Genomic DNA, 23,105 nt, shown 5'->3' on the forward strand with positions numbered 1-23,105 from the left:
GAATGTGCTTCATACGGGACTTTTGAGAGGAATGGCGTCAGCGTAGACAAGGCAGATAGCATATTAATTGGTTTCTTACCTGTATGGAAATGATGGATTGATTGTTTGGGGTGTACGTATGATATCTTCCCACTCTTCAATATAAATTATATACACATACACAAGTCTGAGAAGCTGATACACTAATACAGACTCAAAACAATTAAAAAAATCATAAAAGCATAACCATTTTAACACAGATTGAAAATAATAAAACTTAAAACATATAAAGGTAACTATATATGTCTAGATAGGCTTACCAAAACAAAAAGGCTGTCAACAGGTGTCAAATAGGTAGGAGGATGCCTACCTTATGACAATGGGTATGTGTAAGGACTCTGCTGGCAGGGAGGTTTTCTGGATCCAGGAAGGGGATTGTCAATATTACCTAGGAATGAGAAAATGAGTTACAGTGGTACCTCAGGATGCGAACGAGATCCGTTCCGGAGCCCCATCCGCATCCTGAAGCAAACGTAACAAGCGACGGCATGCCTGCACGTGCGTGGGTCGTGTTTTGCCACTTCTGCGCATGCACATGGCAGAATTTTGAGCGCATGCGCAAGCGTCAAAACCCGGAAGTAACGTGCTCCGTTACTTCCGGGTTGTCGCGGAGTGTAACTCGAACGCGCTCAACCCAAAGCACATTCAACCCAAAGTATGACTGTACATCTTTCACCTCTGCCTTACCTGGGATTTGAAGGGAGCACCAGGAGTCCACGTAAGAGTTTTCAGAAGAACCCTCAGGCTGAAATAATTCTAAAGAGCTTGAAGAGTGCAACATTTGCTATTGCCGATTTCATCAACCAGGTGCCCTCCAGTTGTTTTGGACTACAGCTCCCATCACAGCCAAAGATGTCATCCAAAACACCTAGAAGGTACCAGGTTACCAAAGGCTATGCAACTGAATGTAAGTGTTCTATGTAGATGCCACCTCCACTACATTGGGACACACAACAGACCTTCAAACGTAACTTAGAAAACACTAATCAACAATCATGTCACAAACACATTAGAACAAACCTGTTTCAAAATAATTTCTTGTTGTTTTTAGGACACCCCTCACAGAGCCACAATTCCCAAAAACACTTAACAAACTGGTTTCCAGGATTCTTTGGTGGGAGCCATAACAGTTAAAGTGCTGTGAGAGTACAGTACTTTCAACATATGGTGCGAAAATGACTGTCAGTCCTAAATACATTTATTTATTTTATTTATGTAACAACATTCATATACCAACTGATTGAAAGAAAATCTCTAAGCAGTTTACAAAATTACAGTACTTATATTTACAATATATCTTGCTAATTTAATTGGATTTTCTTTAAGCTCAGTTACAAACCTAGACATGCTTTCTTAGGATCAATACTGACTGAAATAAATGTGACTCACTTGCCAAATATTTTTACACTGTTAATGATTCTTCTGTACATTTACCCTCATACAACACCACAACCATACCCTCTTTTTCCAGTCTTCAGGCTGTGATGCTGGTTTCTTCAGGCTGTCAAAACAGTAGCACCAGCACAACAGGAACTGATCAGCTGGGAGAAACAAAAAGCTGGGAACATGGGGTGGACCCCAGAAACAGCCCTATCAGAACTGAGATGGATTGCAAGTTGGTGGGGGTTGGAATAGGAAGACGGAGGTTGAGGAAGGTGAATTAAATAGAGAAACTAGAACCCTGGACTGAAACAGTTGCTGCATGTCCCAGTTTAATCTATTTTGGGGTTTTTTTAAAAATAAAAATTGAAGGTGTGGGGCAGATATAAATGCTTGAACCTGTATCCTGAGCAGCCTGACAAACTTTTAAAGCAGATACAAGCCAAGGAGTTGTGCATGTCACTGTTTCCCCATGTATACATGGGTCTCTGAGCAGTGAAATGTTTGAACTGAGGACACACATTCATTTGAACCTCACCAACAAAATGCAGCTACATTTCAAAAGCTTTCTGGGCTTTGGCAATTGGTTCAGCTGAATTGAGCAATGATTCACATCACTGCACAAATGGACCTTGGCATATGAGGGCAAGAACGTGATTGATCCAAGTACATGCATCAGCTTTCAGAGTAACATTACACGACTTTGCCAATATGCTGAGTATTTGAGACGTGATCTCTAGTTCTTCACCCGCTCTTATTGACAAGGGAGATGGGTGGGAAAGGGGCCCCACCACATTCAGATACAAAAGTTGTATGAATTATGGGGTGTGTGTTTCTCTTTTTGCCTGATTATCCCCCTATGACAGCCTTGCCTTCCTGTCTTCTGTTTATTCAGTCACGGGAAATATTTTCAGGTTGAGGGGAGTGTGGAAAGCCATCATTTTCACAGGAAATGTGCATTTCTCTTTATTTTCCAGTTAAGCAAGTTAAACCACATGAGCTGGAGGGCAGCCCAACAGCCTCTTCATTTATTTACCATCAAGTTGCAGAGGGTTGGAATGGGCTGAGATAACAACAGGCCAGAGACGCACAGTCACGATGCTTCCATATCTGCACGGTGGCTCCAGCTTATCTGCAGTCATAAAAACAAAAATGTAGGTAGGGTAGTTCTATTCCCTTCATTACAGCAGTTCGCTTATTTGTTGAAAGATGACCTGAGTGTTGTTATCTGGGGCTTCTGGAAAGCCCTCCAAGGGGTGGGGGGAGTGAGGAGGGGATGAATTTGCCCCCTTGTCTTTCAAACCATAGTATGAGATTCTTTGGGGGAGCAACAATATTTCTGTCTAACTCACCAATTCTGTCTTGAATTACTATACAGCGGTACCTCTGGTTACGTACTGAATTCGTTCCGGAGGTCTGTTCTTAACCTGAAACTGTTCTTATCCCGAAGCACCACTTTAGCTAATGGGACCTCCCACTGCCGCCGCCAGATTTCTGTTCTCATGCTGAAGCAAAGTTCTTAACCCGAGGTACTATTTCTGGGTTAGCGGAGTTTGTAACCTGAAGCGTATGTAACCCGAGGTACCACTGTAGTTATAAACATTCACATGGGCTCAGGTATGAGTGCTACATCTTAAAGGCACCAATCCTTCTATTTCAAAACATTTCTGAAAATTAGCTCTTAGATCTTCATGAATATTACTCCTTCTCTGCTGGAAGCCTTCCACACATCCTGTACCTAATATCTGCATTGTTGATACCTACTCTGATGGCTACATAACAGGTGCTCCTTTGAGATCATGGGAGTTTCAGCCCCACCAAGGGCCAGCCATACAAAATGCCTTACCAGTTCCACATTCCTTTCACAAATTCAAGCAGAGTGAAATGTAATTTATGGTTGTCCTACTCAGTCTTGTGCTTTACCACAGATTGGACTTGGATCTTGAAAACTACCCATAGGAATAGGAGACCAGAGCTGTCAAATTAACAAGCCCATCGAGATCATAATTGTTGGGAAATAACTGGGGAATGCTAGTCATTCCTGAAGTCCCATTTGTGTGGGGAACTACAAAGAAAAAACGGCTGACTGCTTAGAATAAAAACAAACAAACATGGGACTTTACGCACTCTGTAGCCAAAACAGCCCCCAGAAGAGTTTAAAACTCAGATCTATGCAGCATTTGCAAAGTGTGGGAAATATAGCTTATTAGACCTTTAAATGTCCAAGTGTTATGTGCTTACAGTTCTCTTCTGCCTCTAGCTTTCTCGGAGTGAATAGACCACAAACTTTAGTAAGTTTAAATGCTTTACTTACAGTAAACACATGTCTCACTCATGCATTGTTCAATACAAAAGCAGAAACAACACAGGCAGCATATTATTGATTACAAAAGGCAAACACTAATCTCAAACATGCGGCCTAAGTCTGGAGTCCAAGTCTCAAACCTCTGCTCAGCTTACATGGTTCAACAGAAGAAGGAAAGGAACAAGAAACAGACAATACTTATTCCCAAATGTGAGGGGGTGTGACCTATCTGTCCCTTCTCTAGTAATTTACAGCTCTGTGGTCTTTAACCCCTTCATTTACTAACTAGCATAGGTATGCATTGTTAGCTTAGACTGCAAACAACTCCCACAATAATTACCCAGTTGAAATGGACAGCGACTTGGCCATAGAAAACATGGAGGTTACCAACTTGGCTCATGTTAGTGGTAACCAAAAATCCAATTGTACTTATAAAACAGATGATAGTAGCAGCTGTAAAAAAACAGACATGAAATCAATAAGCCCCTAAGTAGGATGCAACAGAACAATTTCCCTCAACCAGGCACCCTCCAAATGTTTTTAAGCACAACTTACATCTGTACTAGCTGGGGTGGGTGGGAGCTATAGTACAAGACATCTGGAGGACACCAATTTGTGGAAGGCTAGAACGGAGAATTATGCCTAAATAATTACACCAGCGAGGTCTACCTTATTTGCCATTTTGTCTTTTCCTCTACGTAGATCTGCTAATTAGAGGTAGTTGCTCTTGCTTAAGTCCTTTTACTACCTTCCAGAGTTACACTTTTCTCGTCTGTGGTTTGATGTCTTATGGAGTAGATCAAACCTTTCCTCAAACCAGTTACTGTCCTTGTTCCTGTGGAATACTCTGGCAGAAAGCAGAAACTTCCTCTGACATACCAAATAAATAGTGGCTTATTACTAATAAGAGTGGTTCTGGGGCATGATCCTGCTGGAAATCATTCCATCAGCAGCACCCTATACATGTGCTCAGGACCCTTCAAAGGCAACAAATTTCTGTCATGGATAAGCAGACATAAGGGAGAAGTGGTTGACTGAGCCAGGTAAGGAGAAGAAGAGATGGCAGACTATTTTTCTTTCTGATGATAGCGCTGCTGACCTTTGTCTCTCTGATGTTTACTCCTCAAAAATCTCTCTCTCTCTGATGTTCTTATTCTTTAAGTAAAGATTATTTCCCTCTGCTTGTTAAACCACAGCCATTAAACCAACCACTTTCTACAGCAACCTTAACTATGTTCCTGCCCTTCCCTCTTGTTCACAGTTAAGCATGTGGTCTTATGACAGAGAAGGATCGAAGGAATTTGGCATTTGGGCTGAGGATCATGACCATTGTCAACTTTGTCATACAGAAGAATCCTCTCTGGCTAGACTTTAAGCCCACTTTCTCGTTTCTCCACATGCAAACTCCTCCGTCTTGGCTGTGAGTCCTAGATGTCCTGATCCCTCCCTTGGAGACTTTCCCCCCACCTGGCCTGGGAGGGTGGGCCCCTGACTGACTCTAGCTACAAAAGCTGAAGCTTCACAAAATGTTCGGGGGGGGGCTTGCTCTTGGTTTTTCGTATCTTTATTTTAGATCTTGTTGTGATTTATGTGGACATTGTTCTGTTTGGTTCTGTTCTGTGTATTTTTTTAATGTTTATTGTTCATGACTTTTGTTATGTTGTAATTACATATTCATGTTGTAAACCGCCTTGAGCGTGGTTTGAACTGTGGAAAGGCAGCATACAAATACAATTATGTATCTATATATGCATGTAGCTTACTCTCCCATGTTGCCTTTATGGATGCCAAGAATTGCATAGCTGTTACCCACAGTAGGGCCTAGAAAATGCCCTTGATTCTCTCCAGGCAGGGATAGTTTCATACAGCAGCAGCAGCCACGAGGCACTTGGCACCCAGTCTATGTGCTCACCAGTGTGCCCCTTGTAATTTTCCTTTTGGGAGGGTGGGGTCACTTCCTATGACCCCCTCCCTCCCGCCTGCTTTTACAGTAACTCCTGCAGAAGGCCAGGCACACAAGACCTCAGCAATGTGTGGGTCCTGGGCCTGGAATGTTTTCTTTCATCTCTAATCGCTGCACTGAGGCTCATAAATCATGTAGCCAAGACAACAAGTAAAAACATGACTGTAATTTGTTTCTTCCTGGCCCATTTTTGGCACAGCAAAACCAGAGACTTTCTTGGCTGGGAATGATGATGACACCATAACAGAAGGCGAGTGAGTGGACATCAACCTGGTGACTCTTCCCCCACCTCCCCTGCTTTCTTTTTAGAGGTGCCAGGAGGTAGTAGGATGCTGACAGTTATCTCACTGCTGACCATGCTGGATAAAGAATAACACAATTAGCAACCGGATTGTGTGTGTGTGTGCCACTTCTTTGAGGGAAAGAACGTCATATTCATGTGTGTTTATTGTCACCAAAGGCACCTGATCAGATGGTGGAAACAAAGTTTTCAGATAAACGAATTAATTTTTTAAAATTTTTCCTTTTGGAGATTGGAGGCAAAACAGGCCTGGTGGTGCAAGAAGTTTATGGACTGAAAAAAAATTATGTTTTACATGATTGTCCTTATTTATATCACGTCCGCAGCAATCCTCTGCAGAATTAAGTGGAAGCAAACCTCACTGAACACAGTTATATTGACTTTGAGGCAAACATCCATGGGAATGGGCCACTGTATCCTAATTTCCTGAACCACGGGTGACATGTTCCTGCTCCTAAGTAGTTTAGTGTATGAGTTCAAAACTGTCTCCCATGAATACATAACAATTGATTGACTGTATTGTGATGGGCCACCTCATCCAGAACTGTTTCACGAAGTGGCTCTGGGAAGCTCTCAGATCAGAGCTGACAGAAAGCACCATCCCATGTCTGTCTCAAGCAAGTACACTCAGGCATTGAAAGCTGGCCACCCCATTAGCCTCAAGCAGGCTTCACCACTGGATGCCACCAGATGTTGTGGACATGGCTCTCATAAGCCCCAGCATCATATGGCCATGCTGCCTGGGGTTCATGGGAGCTGAAGTCTGAAACATCTGGAGAGTGACGGGTTGGCAAAGGCTGTCCTAGGGTAAGCAATGGCACCCCTTGAATGGGCTGTGCTGTTGGGCCAGTGCTACACAGTCCCACATAATTCTTCAGTTACTATTAAAAAGAAAAAAAAGATAGAAACTGTTGTTTTTTCTGAGAATGCCACTGCCTTTATGAGAACAGAGTTTCTACACAACTCCTAGTTGGGAGTCCTGGGAAATAAAGGCTTGGGATGTGTGTGACTTACTCATTTCTGACTAGCCTGATAAGACCCAAGATGGACCCCACCACTGTTCTCTTCCTCCTACCCCTTTCCCTCAGTGGCTGTCAAAGAATATGAAGGGGGAGGGAATTCCACAGATCTCTCTTGGGCCTCAGCTGAAACTCCCCATTCCATAGCTCACTGGAAGAAGAATGAGGAAAAACACATACTTATACCAGAGCCTGCCAAATGGAAAATTATAAAACAGTGGGGAGAGGAGCGTGATTGACACACAAATAAATAACACTTAGAATGAGACACATTGTTTAAAAAGAAGGGAAGTTTTCTTTTCGCTCCATTCCTACTGCAGAGGTTATTACAAGCAACAGCTGACATCTTTTCAAAGTTGTTGGATCCAGTATGTCCCATTGAGTTCAATGGGCCTGCTCTTACGGTTGTCTTACGGATCCAGCACCTTATTTGCTGCCAATAGCTACAGCTGCTCTCTCCAACTCTTTTTCTGCATAACGTGAACTGGTGAAAATGTGCCTCCTTTAGCTTAATAGATAGTGGTATAATGGTAAATTCTGTAGTACAAGTGCTCATCTTGACACAGATAAATTTATAAGTGATGAGAATAAGGTGGTGCAATTGGGGCAGAGTGAGGCAGCTGCCTCAGGCAACAGGGTGGGCAAAAAAAGAGGCAAGTGGAGCTCTCGGAGGGTGAGCTTGGTCTGGCAGATGACCATCTTCTGGAGTAGAAACAAGCCTTTTTCACTGTCTTTCTAATTTACACATGGTGGGCAAGCAATTCCATTGGTGGGCATTTAGCCCTCTCGGTACCCCACCCTTCCCCAGTGCCACCTGTATCCCAAAGATTTTATAGCATAAAGGAAGGAAGGCAACACCTCTGCTATCTTTGTTATCTGCAAACAGAACATGCAGCCCCCAGAAAGGGAAATACAACAACCTTTCAAACATTAATTAAAAAGTAATTCCCAACTACAGCATTTGAAGCTTTCATGATTTGCAATTGCACATTTAATTTTTTAAAAAATACACTTTTCCAACAGGACTAGATATGACAATGCTGCAAGCAAGCTATTTCTGGAACTCCGCAAGGCTATGGAAATGCAAAGTTCACATTTAATTTTAAATGGATATTTTGCTTGTGTAGTAAGAGCACAGTTAGGATCTCTTTAAGCGGGTGACAGCAGGTGTTTATTTTAAATGCAGAACAGGTAATTTATTGGTGTTCCACCCATGTGCTCTGTTCCCTGCGGGTATCCGCCCTGGCCAAGGATAGTGTTCATGATTCATGTAATAAAACCAGTTTAACAAACCCGTTCTGGTGCCCAAGGTGAAAGAGTCCTACACGTGAGGTGTTTCACCATGTTTAAATGGCTGTTCCACTTTCATTACAGCCTTTTGGAAGCATAACAATGTGACAACTTTCCCCAAAGACTTTTTGAAAGATCTGTTAGTTGTGCCAAACTAGAGCCTAACAGCAACCTCCAGTATGTGAATAGTCCAGCATCATGTTCTCATGATGAAGAAGGTGGGCATCCCTACCCGCTGGATCCATGATGTGACTTGTATTGTTTTTGATGTTTTAATCTTCTTATTGACTTCATGTAATTTCAAGTCAGTATTTTGCTACACCCTGCTCTGGGATTATTTTAGTGAAGAGCAGAACATTTCGCCATCCGTGAGCTAAGCCCTGAATGTTATAGGAAGCATGTGCCAATAATAATAATAATAATAATAATAATAATAATATTTATTTATTTATTTATTTATTTATTTATTTATTTATTTCTATCTATCTATCTATCTATCTATCTATCTATCTATCTATCCCGCCCATCTGGCTGGGTTTCCCCAGCCACTCTGGGTGGCTTCCAACAAAATATTAAAAATACGTTAAAACATCAGTCAAATAATAATAATAATGCCTGTTTTGTAGCAATACACTCTGCCCAAGCAGGTCTCTACGACCAGACTAGATTCAAGCGGGGGGAAACCATCCATGATGCCGTTCATCTGTTGGCCAGAGCCAAGGCTAAACGGGTTAACCCTCAAGCCTTTGCTGGATTGCCAAGAGAGTAACCATCATCACCCGCTTCCTAGTCCTGCTCTTCAGCACCCTCTTGTGGGATATGTACACACAGCAGCTTAAAGTGGATTCAGTGCATCCACACATTGTCCTCATCCAAATGGCAGCCTGAATCCTACCCACAGCTGCTTTAATTTGGATTTCCCCAATATACAGATAACGCAGCAAAGGATATAAAGAAAATTTCATAAGGGGGGGAAAAGGCCAACATTGTGTGGACGAGTATTTTTATTATAAAAAAAAACCTAGTGATGTTTTTTCTGGATGCCCTCTATTAATACCCTCTGTTACTAAGTCCTGTACTTTCATTGGCAAACTGCCTCCATGGGCCTGAGGCAACACACTCACTTTTTTAAAAAACCACTGTTTTGTGCAAGTGTGGTATATCAGAAAACTCGTATCTCAGAAATTAAAACAAATTGCCCAGTTCACAACGGGCCTCAGTTTTCCAGAACTCAGGGAAGATGGAGAATAACTAATGAAGAGAAAGGAACAGCAACAGGTTGATTTCGGTAGACAACCTGTTTATTGAACGTTCTTCCTGATTTGTTTGTGGGAGGTTGTATGATACCTTGTCAAGCATTTTTTTAATACCACACTCTCCAGGGCATTGCCCCAGCGCTTTCCTTACTGCAAACATCCCTTTTTATTTGGAAGCAGCTTTCTTGTGTAAGAGGGCCCAATCCACTTCAACTGCACCACCTCAATTTGCCGGGAATGTATTGAAGTCCACGCCCAAAACAGTAACAGCCTGGAGACAGATAATTAATAAAAAATAATTTTATTATTTACACCCTTCCCATCTTGAACCATTAATGGTGTTTGTACTCAATTCTTTCCTTCTACTCTTGTCTCTGGTTGACCAGGTTTGCCAGGTTTTTGAAAGGGGGGGGGTGGAGGGAATAAAAACTTTGTTTACTAAAAGCAAGGTGAGCACAGTCAAAAAAATTTACCTGCCTCCAGCTCCAGCCTGTTGTTGTCACCGGTCCTGTTGTTTTGCAAACCACACTTCCCCAGCCAGATGCATTCCTAGCCTCCCCTTCCTGCAAATGTGAGACTGGGGAGCCAATGCGAGAGCAATAAACCTGGGAGTGAGGAGGAGGAGGAGAACATGGCAGCACAGTGAGAGAAGCAGGAGCAATTGGCATCAGATCAACCTCAGAACATTTTGGAGGGCATTATTTTATACTAATCGATAGGAACACATACTTTTGAGGGTAACTTTAATTATTTAACAAAACCCACATGCCACTTGATTGTAATAAAATATCTAAGTGGTTAATTAAAATTAAGCACTTAGTGGTTAACTAGTGGTTAACTTAGTGGTTAATTAACTAAGTGGTTAATTAAAGTCAAACAATAGGAGACTGTTAAAAACAGGAATTAAAAACATTCAAAAGATAATGTTCCTGTGTGCTGGTGGAGATCTTGAATTTCACTCAGATTTCTACAGCAGAACTGCTGCTATCTAACCACTGTGATCAAAGAAGCGCATTCAATATATGAGGCTGAAAGCAGGGGTTTCTCCCCAGAAAGGCTGCTGTGTGTTTGGACTATATTTTTAAAGGGAAACAACATGCAATAATGCAAAACAGCCTGGGACCCCAAGGTCACATTTGACACACATCAACCCTCTCTCAGCTGGTGCCCTGAAGATGCTTTGGACTACAACTCCCATCAGTTCTAGTATCACAAGGTTGTGCCAGCTGGGGACTAGGTGAGTGGTAGTCCAAAGGGTACCGGCTTGGGCAAGGCTGGTATGCATAATTTTAAAGAGAGAATAAAGTAGAGAAGCTTTCTCTGGTGATGGTGTCCACACTCTGTTTAAGATGGCAAAAAAATAATGTCAAATTTCACTGGAACCTATTTCCAAAAAGATTGCAGATGCGATCTATTCCTATGTGCCCTCCCCACCACAATCTCGGCGCACAAGCTTTGTCATCCTCCTCTTCCTCCTAGAGTCAAATTTCCCTGCTCAGTGTTTGTGGAAGCTGCCCAGCTGCCCCCTTGATTTCCATGGGCAAACAGAGACACCGGGAGGGCTTGGCCTCTTCCTTCTCCTGTGTTTCATGTGGGCTTCTAGCCAGAGGAGCAAGCAGATCCCCGCTGGGACCATCTTGCCTATCCTGCCAGGTTGAGATGGCACTGAGGCGACAGACAGCTCCCGGCTTAGCCCTGCTGCTCTGGGCCCTGTGCAGGACTGCTGTGCCTGTCACCACGCCTGAGGCTGTGCTAAGGGAGCACCAAGGACATTGCTACCAGCTTGCTCAGGAAAGACTGGCTTTTGAGGATGCCCAGGCTGCCTGCGGCCGATGGGGAGGGCACTTGGCACAGGTCCCTTGGGAGGTGACAGGGACGTGGGGTGCTCTGAGAAGGAGGAGGGGGCAGCTGAGAGGGCCCTCTGGAGGCTGGTGGGTCTCCAAGGGCCCAACCAAGCCTGCGGTGGCAGGTAAGTCAGTCCTGTGGGGGCACCAGAGAGGGCTGGGCAGAGGCGGGAAGTTGTTTCTACTCCAGAGGGTGGAGGGTGCATCCTGGTTTCTATCACAAAGGCCAGGTCCCTTTACACAGCTGACTTGGCTGTGCTTAAAGGCTGGGATTTGGGGAGCCACATTGAGGGGCAGGGTGTGGAGGTGGGGGGCACTGTGCTGCAGAGAGCTGGCTCTTTTGCTTGTAGTGTAGAATTCTGCTTATTTTCATCTGCTCTGTCAAGGGCATACCACCCCGCTCTGCCTACTGTGGTCAGATCTTACAAGAGGGCAAGGCCCTCACCTTGCCCTGCCCAGCTTGCCACCATGCCCATGGCGTCCTCTTGTGTCTTTGCCCAGGAGCCCAGCCTCATCTGCATGGGGCTCACCAGCCCCCCACTTGCACCTTCCTCTCCAACCTGGGCCTGCTGCAGGAGGCTACCGGGCCCACGTGCCGCCAGAGGCATCCTTTCGTCTGCGAATTTGGTGAGAGGCCAGCTGGGCTGCCAGGGTGGGATTGTGACACCCCCACCCCACCCCACCTCTGAGGACAGAGATTGCTCCTCCTGACCCAGGAGGGGCTCCCTTTCAGGATGGTCTTTTTTGCAGGTCCTGTGGAGGGAGTTGAATGCCCAGTCAAAGCGGCCAGGAGTGCCAACAGCTCCAGGCCTTGGCAAAAACAGAAGGCTCAGCTGGTAGGTGATGGTGGCCAGTTCTCTTCCCTCCAAGTCCAAAGCAAATAGGCTTTCCCTCCTGCTGCCTGAAACCAAACTCCAGCAGATGCACCAAGGCAGAGGATGGGGGGGGGGCAATAAAAACAGCCTGTCTGCCACCTCTTAGCCACCCTCCAGACAATTCCTTTGGGCATGATTCCTGGGCAAGCTCCTAACAGGGAACCCTTTGCCCTGCCCCTTCCAAGAAAGCCTATTGGGTGACATATCCTACCTGGCACAGTGGCACTGCGCTGTCCCACTCTTTTTTCTCTGTCTGCCACCAGGATCTGACCTCCATGGGGCGGAGGCCACAAAGGCTCATGCGGCGGCATCTGGGTGATAAGCAGAAGTACCCAGGTGATGTGGGGATTTATTGATTTCTGAAATAATGCATTGAAGAGTAGGTCACCTGCAATTATAAGCAATTGTGAGAGGCTGATCATCTTGGGTCATTCTGCTTATTTTAACAAACCCTTTAAATGCCCTAAAATAATATTTGTGGGGCTGAAAGGGGTATTTTATCTTATTTCTCATAGACCATCTTTTCCAAAAGATTGTAGATGTCAGCACAACCAAAAGATATGCTTTCAATCTGCCTGTACAGAATTACAACTCCAACATTTACCAATGGTATTTGTTTAAGCTGTGCCCAAGGGGCAAGGCACCCGTGATTAACTGTTTTTAACAAGTTTTATTTCAGATAAACTTTTATTGCCATGTTCTACCTCTTCCACGGAAAGAGCCTGAAGCAATGCTCAGGATGAAAATAAGCAACTGTAATAATGTAAAAGCGGGAATATAACTAGTAGCCAGTGGTTCCCTTATCATGAGGCTGATCCTTTTGCCGGTCAGGGCAGTGGTTTTCCCCTGAAAGGAAGCAGCTTGTTGTTGAGACAGCCTCACCGCAAAGAGTTTGTGTTTATGGAGGCCAAAATGCCTGTTTCTGTGTAGGGGGACCCTGAGGGGAGAAAAGACTCTTGCTCATACTTCTCCTCTTGCCTCCAGAGACATCAGCAATCAGGGAGGCCTTGCAGGATGTTGTTCCCAGGACCTGGCAGCAGGTAAAAGAGACCCACTGGGAGGGAGTATCTGGGGAGGGGACCCCCTTCAGCCCAGCCCCATTGAGGCCCACAGCAGAGCCACCAACCTTCCTCTGGCTCAAGACAGCCAACCTCTCTTCTGGTGGTTAGCACAGGCCTTATGTAGGCCGGGAATCTCTTACTCAGTGGTCTGCCTTTGCCTGCCAGCATTTGAGCCCAAACTCCTGATTCTGCCTGCAGGAGCTGCTCCAGCGACTGACACTGCCGGTGAACAATGGTGCCTGGAGTGCCTCTGAGCTGGTATGATTGGGCCCATGGGGAGGGCGGGTGCCCCAGAAGGGACTGAGCCCCAACTCCAAAGGCTGTGTAGCTCCCATGGGGAACCTGAACAAAGAGTCAGGCCAAGTCCTGAGAGGCTCTTTCCGCCAAGAGAGGTGATGGGGAACATTTTACGGAAGGAGTCAAGGGAGCCCCATTAGTGCTGAGGGACTTGGGCAATGCATGGGCATGGAGGAACATTAACATCATGTGCCTTTGCATGCCAGGAAGAGGAGGTGGGGTTTCTTCAGGCTGTCAGTGAGGACCTGCTGAAAAGGAGGCCTCCAGCCTCCCCACACTGGCACCTCCTCAACCTCCTGGCAGTCCATGGCACCAGCCGGCTCCTGCAAGTCATTCTGGGCCCCTGCTCACCCAACGTCAACATCCAGGTGAGGATATGCCACACTCCCGGGTGCCCTGATGGGGAGGGACAGGCCGGTGCATGGGTCCCTTCATCCCATATTGCCCCATCTTGGATGGAGATTGAGTCCCCAGTAACTGCCCACTTCTCCCTCCAGCAGCATGAGGCCCTGACTGGCACCCTGATGCAGATCCTTCACAAGCTGGAGCAAACTCTTCAGGAACTGGAGGGCAGCAGTGATGCCATCACCATGGAGACGCCTCTCATCAGCATCTATACACACAGGTAAGCTACCAGGCTTGCAGCCACTGGGCGATGGGGAAGGTAGGAAGCTTGACTGGCCCGGGAAGGGAAGGGAGAAAGATCTTGGCAGGAAGTGTCCAAGAGAAAAGGCCATGAGGTATCCATCTGCTCTTCCCTTATCATGGCAGCTGGCTCACATTTGCCTGGCTGTCATGCAGATTGGCAGCTCTCCTGGGGCATCCTGGTCCCAGGCACCATCTGCTGTGCCCTGGCTCTAACCCTAACTCTCTTTGTCTCCCTTGCTCAGGGTTAACTCTTCTAGGCTGGGCAATATGGTGTTCTCCTTCCCTGGCAACCCAGGGGCAGCCAGAGTCATTTTGCCAGAGCAGTCTGCGCTGGGCGCCGTCATGCCACAGAATATCCCAGTGGATGTGCAGGTCAGAGGGAGCAGGAATGTGTGGCTGGCCCTCTCCTTTGGACTGGGCACAGGGGCCTTCCCTTTCCATGAAACGGAAACTTTCCTCTGCCAACTGCTGCTACCCCAGGAGGAGGAGGAAGGCAGAGAGCACCCAGGCAAGGAGTCCCTTGCTGTTCTGTGGATTGCATGGGGGCCCAGCACTCAGAAGTGACTTGGCTCCTTCAGATCAGCTTGATGATGCACCCAGAGGCATCTTCCCTCCCTCCCTCCCTCTTCTGGAACCTCATGCTTCTGGGTTGGACTCCAAACATTTCATGATACCCCCCTTGCCAACACCCCTGCAACCAATGCCCCTGACTTGGCCCTACTCAATCTACCTACCCAGTGCTTCCAACAGCAAGCAGCCATGTTTCCAAAAATGGAGAGCAGAGCGTGAGGAGGTGGAGAGGAGCGCCCAGACATCCTGCCAGTGTGGCCATGCGGCCAAGCAGGCATGGTTGGTGGGGCAGGCCCCCTCAGCAGTGGCGCTGCCCTTTCTTCTTCTCTCCCTCTCTCTTTAGATGGTGAGCTTCCTGGGCAGCCCCTTTCCCCCGAGCTCTGAGCAAGGGGTCACAGGAGCTGTAGCTGAACTGAACCTCCTTTCTGAGGGCAGCCAGATCAGCGTTAGCAACCTGAGCACCCCTGTCCAGGTATGTCCTGCCTAGAGACTTTGGGCTGAGTGGAGCCTTCCTCCCTGTAAGGGGGTGGGCTATTGAGCATCTCCAGAGGGCAAGGATAGCCCTCCAGGATCATTTCTCATGGCAGGATCTCATGGTGTGGAGATCAGCTGGATTAGCCACCAGGTAGGCCAGCCGCTTAGCCTGGGAGAGCCTACAGTACAGGGTCTGGTCTCTCTGTCATCCTTCCCTCTCTCCCGCCACAGCTCACCTCCATCAGTCAGGCTGCCTCTGCTCAGGGTGAGAGCCTGAGGCAGCTGCTCATCTCACTGTGGTGGTGCAGTAGCAGCCAGTGACATCCTGCTCTCTTTTCCCACCCCAGATTTTCCTGCCCCGGGTTGTGCCTTCAGCCCCTGCCGAGCCAGATGCCCTCCTCTCTCTGGGGGAGGCCCTCCTTCTGACTGCAAACGTGACATGGACAGGGGGATCCCTGATGATCCACGCTCACCTGGAACCTGTGGGGCCTCTGGAGCTCTTCCTGCAGCCGAGCGAACAGCTCTGGGAGCCCATTGAGCCCAACGTCGGCCTGGGTATAGCAAGGGGACAGAAGAGCTGGCTTCTGCTTCCACTTTCGACCTGGGGAGGGTGAGGACCTCTTCCTAAAATGGTTTCCCTTTTGTGTCCCCCCCCCCGCCCCCATCTCCTGCAGATGGCTACACTTGGCTAGTGAAGGAGGAAGTTCTTCGTGACCTGAGAGGAGCCCTTCAGTTCCTGGTGGTGCCACTGAACCTCTCTGCTAGCCAGGGTCCTGCCACCTTACATGTCAGCACCTATGGGATCCAGTGCGTCTCCCGGCACCTGCCTGATGCCCAGTGGCAAGAGGCAGGCTGCAAGGTGAGTCTTGGCGTTCAAGAAACAAAGGGAATCTGGGTACCTTGCGCCCCCTACTGCCGGAGGCAGGGAAGAATCAGAATCTGGTCCTTAAAAACACTTCTATCCCATTTCAAGACCAGACTGCCTGCTTCTTTATTTAAAGCATCTGGATCTCTGTTTTGTGAGAAATATCCAAGGTGATCTGCTGCCCAGAAGCGCCCTTAATCCCCACCCTGTTTGCAGGTAGGAGAGAGCAGCAGCCTGGCGGAAGGCCACTGCCTCTGCACCCACCTCTCCTTCTTTGGCAGCAGCTTCTGGGTGGTGCCAGTCCAGCTGGATGTGGTGCGCACAGCAGAGTACTTTAGCCAGGTGAACAAGAACCCAGTTCTGGTCGTGGTCCTGGGAGTCGTCTATGCCCTCTACTTGGTGGGGGTGGCCTGGGCCCGCTGGTTGGATACACGCCCCCTGCACCAGGTAAGTTGCTGGGGGGTGAGAGGGCCAGAGGTAAGGGGGGGGGGTCTGGCAGCAAGCAGCACAAACTCACAGGCCCTTGGCAGCTCTCAGGTGGTGATGCTCCCAGAAGGGCAGGTCATGCAGCAACAGCCGCCATTTGGAGACTGAACCCTTGGAGGGTCTCCAGCTGCTCTCCCACGTCATGTGGAGAGGAAAGGACTCTGATCTCCTCACCCTCCACCCCAAAAGAGTGTGGCTGGCTAGGGACGGGGAAGGCTTCCTATTTGCTACAAATGGTCATGACTGCATTGTGCTCTCTATAAACATACAGCTGAGTGAGATGCAGCTAACTCTGTTCTGTCTAATGATTCCATGTGGATTTAAGGTTTGCATATCTTTTTGCCAGCAAAAGAGATCCCCTTATTCTGGTCTTCACTGGGGCCAAGTGGGAAGGACAACTGTATGTATGGGGCTTCAGCACTCTCTGCTCTCCTGCGCTGCTCCGTGGCAGAGCATGACCCTAGAAACGCCACCCCTCACACCCGTTCTCCCTCTCCCAGGCAGGGCCAGCCCTCCTGTCCGATGATGATCCCTGTGCCCAGTACGGCTACCTGCTCCAGATCTGCCTGCATGGCCAGCAGAAGGCCCCCGGAGGCAGCCCCTGTGTGAGTGGTCTGCCCTGAGTGATGGAGGGGGTGGGGTGCCTGGTCTTTGCCCCAGAGCTCACCCAGCCCTGTCATCTCCAGCAGGTCTGCATCTGCCTGCAGGGATCGTCTGGTGTCAGCAAGCCTCGGCGCCTGCCCCTGGAAGCCAGCCTCTTCCTCCTACGGGAGCCATACCCACTGGGAGAGCTCCAGAGTATTTGGTTGTGGCAGGAGCCCCACTCCGCCCCACAGCTGCCCTGGTCAGTCTGCCGAGAAGTAGGGTGGGTGGGTGACATCCCACTTGGAGACATTGTGCTGGCATGCGGACACTGCCCACCTCCCATGGGGTGCCAGCCTGCCTCTGCTGGACATGCCACAATTCTCCCTCTCTCTGAATGGGGCAGAGGTGGTTATTGTGTCAGGGTGACCATCCTCAGGCATCCGAGAGGAGGCGGGGCTGGGGGGGGGTCAGCACACCTGGCACTTATCCAGCAGGGAGGCCTCTTGCCTCTGCCTGGCAGGACTTTCTTCCAAGTGGGGCACTAGGAGCACCAGCCTCCTGCCTGGCACTCACTACCCATCCCCTTCCCTCAGGCAAAGCGCCCACATCACAGTGCGAGACCTGCAGCAAAGTAGGAGGTTCCATTTCTCTTGCCAGCCGTGGCACGTCCCAGCAGCAGGGGCCCCACACAGCACCGCCCAGCATTTCCTAGCAGCTCCACAGCACCAGCTAACAGCATTCTGGTAGGCTTACCAAGAGACGGGGGAGTCTGTTTGGGTGTCCTCAGCCCCCACCTGCCCACTGTGCATGAACTTAGCAGGGATCTCCGAACCGCCTCCTCCCAGGCAGAGCTGGAGACTCCATCTGTCTTCCTCCTCTGGCTCTCCCATAGCCTGGCCTTGGGTCCTGCTCCCACCCATCTATCTACCACTCTCTCTGCAGGCCCATCTTCCGGCAAAGGACTCTGAGCGGTCTTCGGGAGGAGCACACAGTGCTGACAGTGCTGCTGACCCGGACAGGCCACGGGCGGCCCGTCACGCGGGTCCAGGGCCTCTCCTGCGGCTTCTGCCTCCTCCTCTGCTCTGCACTTGTCAGCCTCATGTTCTGGGAGGTGCCCCATGATTCACCCGAGCTCCTGAATGTTGGTAAGGGTTGTGCCACACGGGATATCTCCCAAGGGCCACTGGCATGGAAAAGGGGGCTGTGCAACTCCTCTGCTCCAACTTCTGCCAGTGGAGGAAAGTCCCTCCTGCCACAACTGGAGGGACAAACGCAGTCATACCCTTTGGGCCGGCAGGAGGGACGTTCATGTATTAGGACTTCAGAAGAGCCTGGGTGCAGCTGGATCAGGCCAACTGCAGGTGGGATCTTCTCACACAATGGCCACCCGATGCCTCCTGGGAAGCCCTGATCCCCCACCCCCTGAATCTAGAGGTATCCTGCCTCTGATTGTGCAGGTAGCAGTTGGTGCCTCCTTCCAGCTTCCTTGGGGCACGAAGAGTAGTGACTGGTAGGTCCACTTGCAGGCACTTTCCCCCCCTGTTGATACACAGGCAGCTGCTTCTCCCTCTCCTGGAAGGACATCATGATCAGTGTGGAGAGTGCCTTGATTACCTTCCCCGTCAACTTGCTCCTTGTATTCATCTTCCGCCACGCTGAACCACGCAAGAGCCATGCAAAGCCCGGCCTGGCAACGGCTGTGCCCAGCGCCCCTGCCAGCCCAACAACCCTGGACACTGTGCATGAGGTAGGGACAAGAGCTCTCCAGGACCCAGGACATTTCCCCCATTGTGCCTCCCCTTGGAATAAGGTCAAGGCTGAGCTGGCAGTGGACAACAACCCCCACCCGATCCCCAGCTACCTCTCCCCCAAGCCCGCCAGGATCCTTCTTGCACCAGTGAACTTGGTCCCAGGGAGACGTTTTTGCATTTGCAGATACAACAAGCACTGGCTTGCCAGAGATTTTTCTCTGTGGCACTTATGGGGTGGCTTTTAATAGGTAGGAGAGGATATGTTAATGGTAATTTATCCCTCCAGGTGCCCACATTTGTGGGTTGAACATACAAGGTGATCAGCTTATCGCTTCGTTAAAAACACAGGGCTGAGCAGAGTTCAAAGTCTCATCAGCAGAAAAATAGAAAGCATAGGAAAAGGCTGTGAAGCATTCATTAAATTCAGTCCAGCCACAAAGCAAGCTGGTTGCCCCTTAACAAATAACCAGACAGACTGAGAAGTAAGTTTAAAATATGTTTACTTACTCATAGTCATGCAATTGTTCTCAGCAGCAACAGCAGTAAAATACATGCAGGCAAAATACTTATATTTACAGTATGAACAGCTTGAGGCATGTGGCCAATGCCGGAGTGATAGGATATATGTCTGCTCCATTGCTGGTTGAAGAGAAAAGAGAGAGGGAAGGAACAGGAAATACCTTGAGTCTTCATTCCCAAGAGAGGAGGGGAAATGACCCCACACAGAACCATCTCTACCAATTACATTTCTATGGATTGAGTCTGTCTTTCAATAATGTGACCCTATGGTCTTAACCCCTTCACATGCTAGCTCACAAAAATATGCATTGTTAGATTTGGCTGCAAATCTCCCACAGCACTTCTCCCATCTGCTACATCTTCTTGTGCCCAGCTTTGCCCACCTTACCCTCAGCCTGTTGGGTGCATTTGTGCCCCAGTCGCCTGCCACTCTCCCATCTACCCATGCTTGTCTTTCCCTCCCTAGAGCCTGCGCGGGGCAGTGGAGACGCTGAGCAAAGCCAGCAAGCAGAGCCAACAGCTGCTACATCCCGACATGGACCTTGAGGAGCTTCTGCAGTGGCTGGCTCGTTTTATCCACCCTGATCCTGGAGAGGAAGAGGAGGCAGCAGGTGAGAGCCCAGCCATGCCTGCCTGCCTTGGGCAGCCCTGCTAGACTCCCAGAGGATGGTGACGCTGTGGCTTCTGCTTGCAGGGAGGGAGCCCAAGATCTCCAGTGTGGCACCCAGCCCTGATGCGCTGCACCAGACCTACTGCAACCGCTACCTCCTCCTGAAGCTGCGGCACATTTCCCGTCTCCTGGGGGAGCTGGAACCAGGAGTCTCGACAGCCAAGCACCCTCCGGCTCTGCAGCAGCGTGTGGAGGAGATGGCCAGGCGTCTTGAGCTAGCAAGCCCCATCCGGTCTCGCTCCATGTAGGTAGCTCAAACAGGCTCCATGAGCAGGCAGGGAAGCCTACCCTGCAGAGCCTCCTCCTCATGCCTTCCTCTTGTTCCTCCACAGCCGAAGGTGGCACTTGCCCTGGTGGGGCGCCTGGGTGGGGTGGGCCCTGCTAGTCTCCCTCAGCGCAGTGGCCACCTTCTTCTCCTTGCTCTATGGCTTCCACTATGGCAAGGAGAGCACCGAACGCTGGCTCATCTCCACTGCCATCTCCATGGGCCAGGCTCTCTTCGTCCTGCAGCCTCTCAAGGTACTTCCCAGCCAGGCTGAGCAAACCCAGCATTCCTGGGGGGGTCTTCTCACGGGAGGTCGGGTTGCCAGACCTCTTAAGTCTGATCTGAAGTCTTCAGGTTTGCCTAGTACCCTCCAGGTGGCAGGTGAAGGGCTTGAATCGCTAGATGGGTGAGAGTTCCAGTGGTGTGTGTGTGTGTGCACAGAAGACTGTGTATAGAGCGTGCACACTTTGGACCAGCAGGAGCTGGATGCAAATTATAGCATAGACACTCTGGGGGACTACCTCCACTCTTCTCCTAATTAACCTCTGTCTCTAGGACCCTTGTGACTATACCAGGGTCTGTGCCCCTGACGCCACCAGGGGCAGCCCCTAGGTTTGGGCCCTGAAATCTCAGGGTCTGTGATATTCCTCAACTGGCAACGCATAGGGGAGGGGACATCTCAGCAGTAGCAGAAATCACGGTGCACATACTTCTTCCTCATCTCAAGTATGTGTCTGCCGCCTGCCTGCCTGCCTGCCTGCCTGCCTGCCTGGGACAGGTGTCTGGCATTGGAGCACTGCAAACACCCACTGCATCTCCTCTCTTCTTCCCATGAATTTCAAGAGGGTGGGGGAGAAATTAACCAAAACACCCTCACACATACACCAGTTTGTTGTGGTGTTTTGGCACAAAGTGAGGGGCTTGGCTCATCTGGAGAAAGGGAAGCCTACAGATGCTCCCTCTGTTTTATGGATGGGGGGGGGGGGCAAAATGGCTGCGGATCCTGCCCATCCCTCTTCTCCCATGAAACCCACTGCAGGTGATAAGCTTTGCCATCTTCTGTGCCCTGATACTGAAGAAAGCAGAGGATGAAGATGAGGCAGCCCTGGACCTCGAAGACCGGTAAAGGGAGGAAGGAGGCTTGCAGAAGTTGAAAGGCAGGATGAATTGAAGGAGGGAAAGGGAAAGGGGTTTCCCCAGAGAGGGTTGGGGCCTGGACTGCCTCCAAGTAGAGAAGGGCAAAGGTGGCACTGAGAATGCCCTGCACCCACTGCAGAAAACAAACTCAAGTTCAAAAAATTCCTTTCACGACAGTGGCCAGGCAAGAGGAAGGGTTTTCAGTACTACGTCTGTTCCCTCTTCCACCTCCCGTAAGGGAAGGTTATGCAGACAGAGAGAAGAATCACGCCTCTCCACTTTGGATTGGCATGACTAGGAGCCCACCTGAACCATTCCTCTGCTGCTTTGAGTGGCCCGGCAAGGCATGCAGGCTTGGTGGAGGAATCCAGTTGCTGGTGTGGGCACCTCTGGTTGCCAAGAGCAGGTAGCCCAGGGCCCGCTCTGGGAGACTCAGAGGATGCAGAGTGGCTACACTAGGCATCTCCTGGGCTTGCTAAACAGGAAGGAAACTCATTGAACTGAAGCCCCTGCACGGGCAGGACTGGGACTGTCCCCTGTGGAAGGGGAGAAGATTGGGGAGGGACTAAAAGGTAGTGACTGGCATGTGCACAGTGGGGTGGAGAGGAGTCACCACCCAGTGGCAGAGCAGCTGCTTTGCAGGCCCCCTGCCTTCCTAACTCTTGACACTCCCCATTAAAAAGATCTCGAGTAGTCTCTCTTTGCTCGTGGCCTTGAAACACCACTGCCAGTCAGACTAGAGCAGACATATTAGGTTACCCGTAATTTAACCATCCTAAGGGACACTGCAGCTCCAGGACTGGGGCCAAGGGAGTAGAAAATATGCTGGGAAGCAGTCCTAGGGCCCCATCCTGACCCACGTCTTCGACCTCTGTGATTGCAGGCTGTGCTCTTTCCAGTGATGGGAGGACAACTTTCTTCGAGGCCACCTTGGCTTTTGCCACGCCATGTGCCCAAGACCTCCAATCAGCCTCTCCAACATGATGTCACCCACACCTGTACAAAGGCCAGGACCATCTCTCTGGAGGAACGGGAGGGCACAGCATGGGAGGGGGACAGCGAAGTCCCATTCTGTAACCTGCCAATGGAGCCAACCCTGAACTCACCGAGTGTTGAAAGAGTTGGGATGCAACTCAGCTTGCTGAGGGTTTGCATGAGGTTAAAGTGGATAGAGAAGGGAACCTCCAAGATTGTCTAACTGCCCTTTGATCTCTCTGATGACCTTTCCTTTACTATTAGACTGATATTCTTAGGGTTCCTGACAGTGACCAAACTTCCTGCTTCCCCCTCTTCCTTCTGAAGCTGAAGGAGAGGACATATATGGATGTATCTCTGCCGAGAGTAAAGAGCAAGCATGACTCCCTTGTAGCTTTAAGATAAATTAGCTAAAACTAGAAACTCTTTTCTATCCAAGTATATATTTCTTATAATAAATGGAGCTTTATTATATTCCAATTTTAAGTACTCTGTGTGTGATTGCAATGAAGGCAAGCCTCCTCTCCCCA

The 23,105-nt window shown here is 49.2% G+C and overlaps 1 protein-coding gene and 2 long non-coding RNA genes across 9 annotated transcripts; 2 read left to right on the forward strand and 1 right to left on the reverse strand.

Moving 5' to 3' along the window:
- Positions 1 to 10: 10 nt before the first annotated feature.
- Positions 11 to 5,255, forward strand: LOC310683070. Its single transcript, XR_014514263.1, has 5 exons — positions 11 to 112; positions 1,511 to 1,694; positions 2,397 to 2,799; positions 3,013 to 4,767; positions 4,986 to 5,255. It is a non-coding gene; the product is annotated as an uncharacterized lncRNA (long non-coding RNA).
- On the reverse strand, positions 2,456 to 13,561 carry LOC310683073. The gene is made up of 4 exons (XR_014514268.1): positions 13,399 to 13,561; positions 12,484 to 12,660; positions 10,027 to 10,158; positions 2,456 to 2,551 (listed from the first exon to the last, which is right to left on the reverse strand). It is a non-coding gene; the product is annotated as an uncharacterized lncRNA (long non-coding RNA).
- Positions 10,184 to 23,055, forward strand: LOC310683008 (polycystin-1-like protein 2). 7 transcript variants are annotated; one of them, XM_083452421.1, is made up of 23 exons: positions 10,722 to 11,522; positions 11,899 to 12,024; positions 12,148 to 12,233; positions 12,536 to 12,608; positions 13,257 to 13,312; positions 13,532 to 13,591; positions 13,837 to 13,998; positions 14,128 to 14,255; positions 14,521 to 14,650; positions 15,192 to 15,320; positions 15,670 to 15,877; positions 15,997 to 16,181; positions 16,404 to 16,634; positions 17,174 to 17,278; positions 17,363 to 17,517; positions 17,852 to 18,001; positions 18,201 to 18,403; positions 18,812 to 19,005; positions 19,995 to 20,139; positions 20,223 to 20,442; positions 20,531 to 20,717; positions 21,503 to 21,585; positions 22,484 to 23,055. In XM_083452421.1, exons 1-23 carry the CDS (start codon positions 11,090 to 11,092, stop codon positions 22,500 to 22,502), a joined length of 3,468 nt encoding a protein of 1,155 aa, XP_083308547.1. In that variant the 5' UTR covers positions 10,722 to 11,089; the 3' UTR covers positions 22,503 to 23,055. The 7 variants fall into 7 exon arrangements, 5 of the variants coding, with proteins under 5 accessions (XP_083308549.1, XP_083308547.1, XP_083308546.1 ...); XM_083452420.1 differs by having other exon boundaries at positions 14,131 to 14,255; positions 17,360 to 17,517; XM_083452419.1 differs by having other exon boundaries at positions 10,723 to 11,522; positions 17,360 to 17,517.
- The last annotated feature ends 50 nt before the right edge of the window (positions 23,056 to 23,105 follow it).

The sequence above is a fragment of the Podarcis tiliguerta genome (assembly GCF_965153285.1).
Source record: "Podarcis tiliguerta genome assembly, chromosome: 8".
Taxonomy (NCBI): Eukaryota; Metazoa; Chordata; class Lepidosauria; order Squamata; family Lacertidae; genus Podarcis; species Podarcis tiliguerta.

Bases quoted from the DNA above. Each gene is read 5' to 3' on its own strand.
- LOC310683008 (XM_083452419.1), top strand. From the start codon at position 11,090: ATGGGCAAACAGAGACACCGGGAGGGCTTGGCCTCTTCCTTCTCCTGT. The intron at 17,279-17,359 runs GTGAGTGGTCTG...TGTCATCTCCAG, and splicing joins CCCCCGGAGGCAGCCCCTGT to CAGGTCTGCATCTGCCTGCA. The intron at 20,718-21,502 runs GTACTTCCCAGC...AACCCACTGCAG, and splicing joins TCGTCCTGCAGCCTCTCAAG to GTGATAAGCTTTGCCATCTT.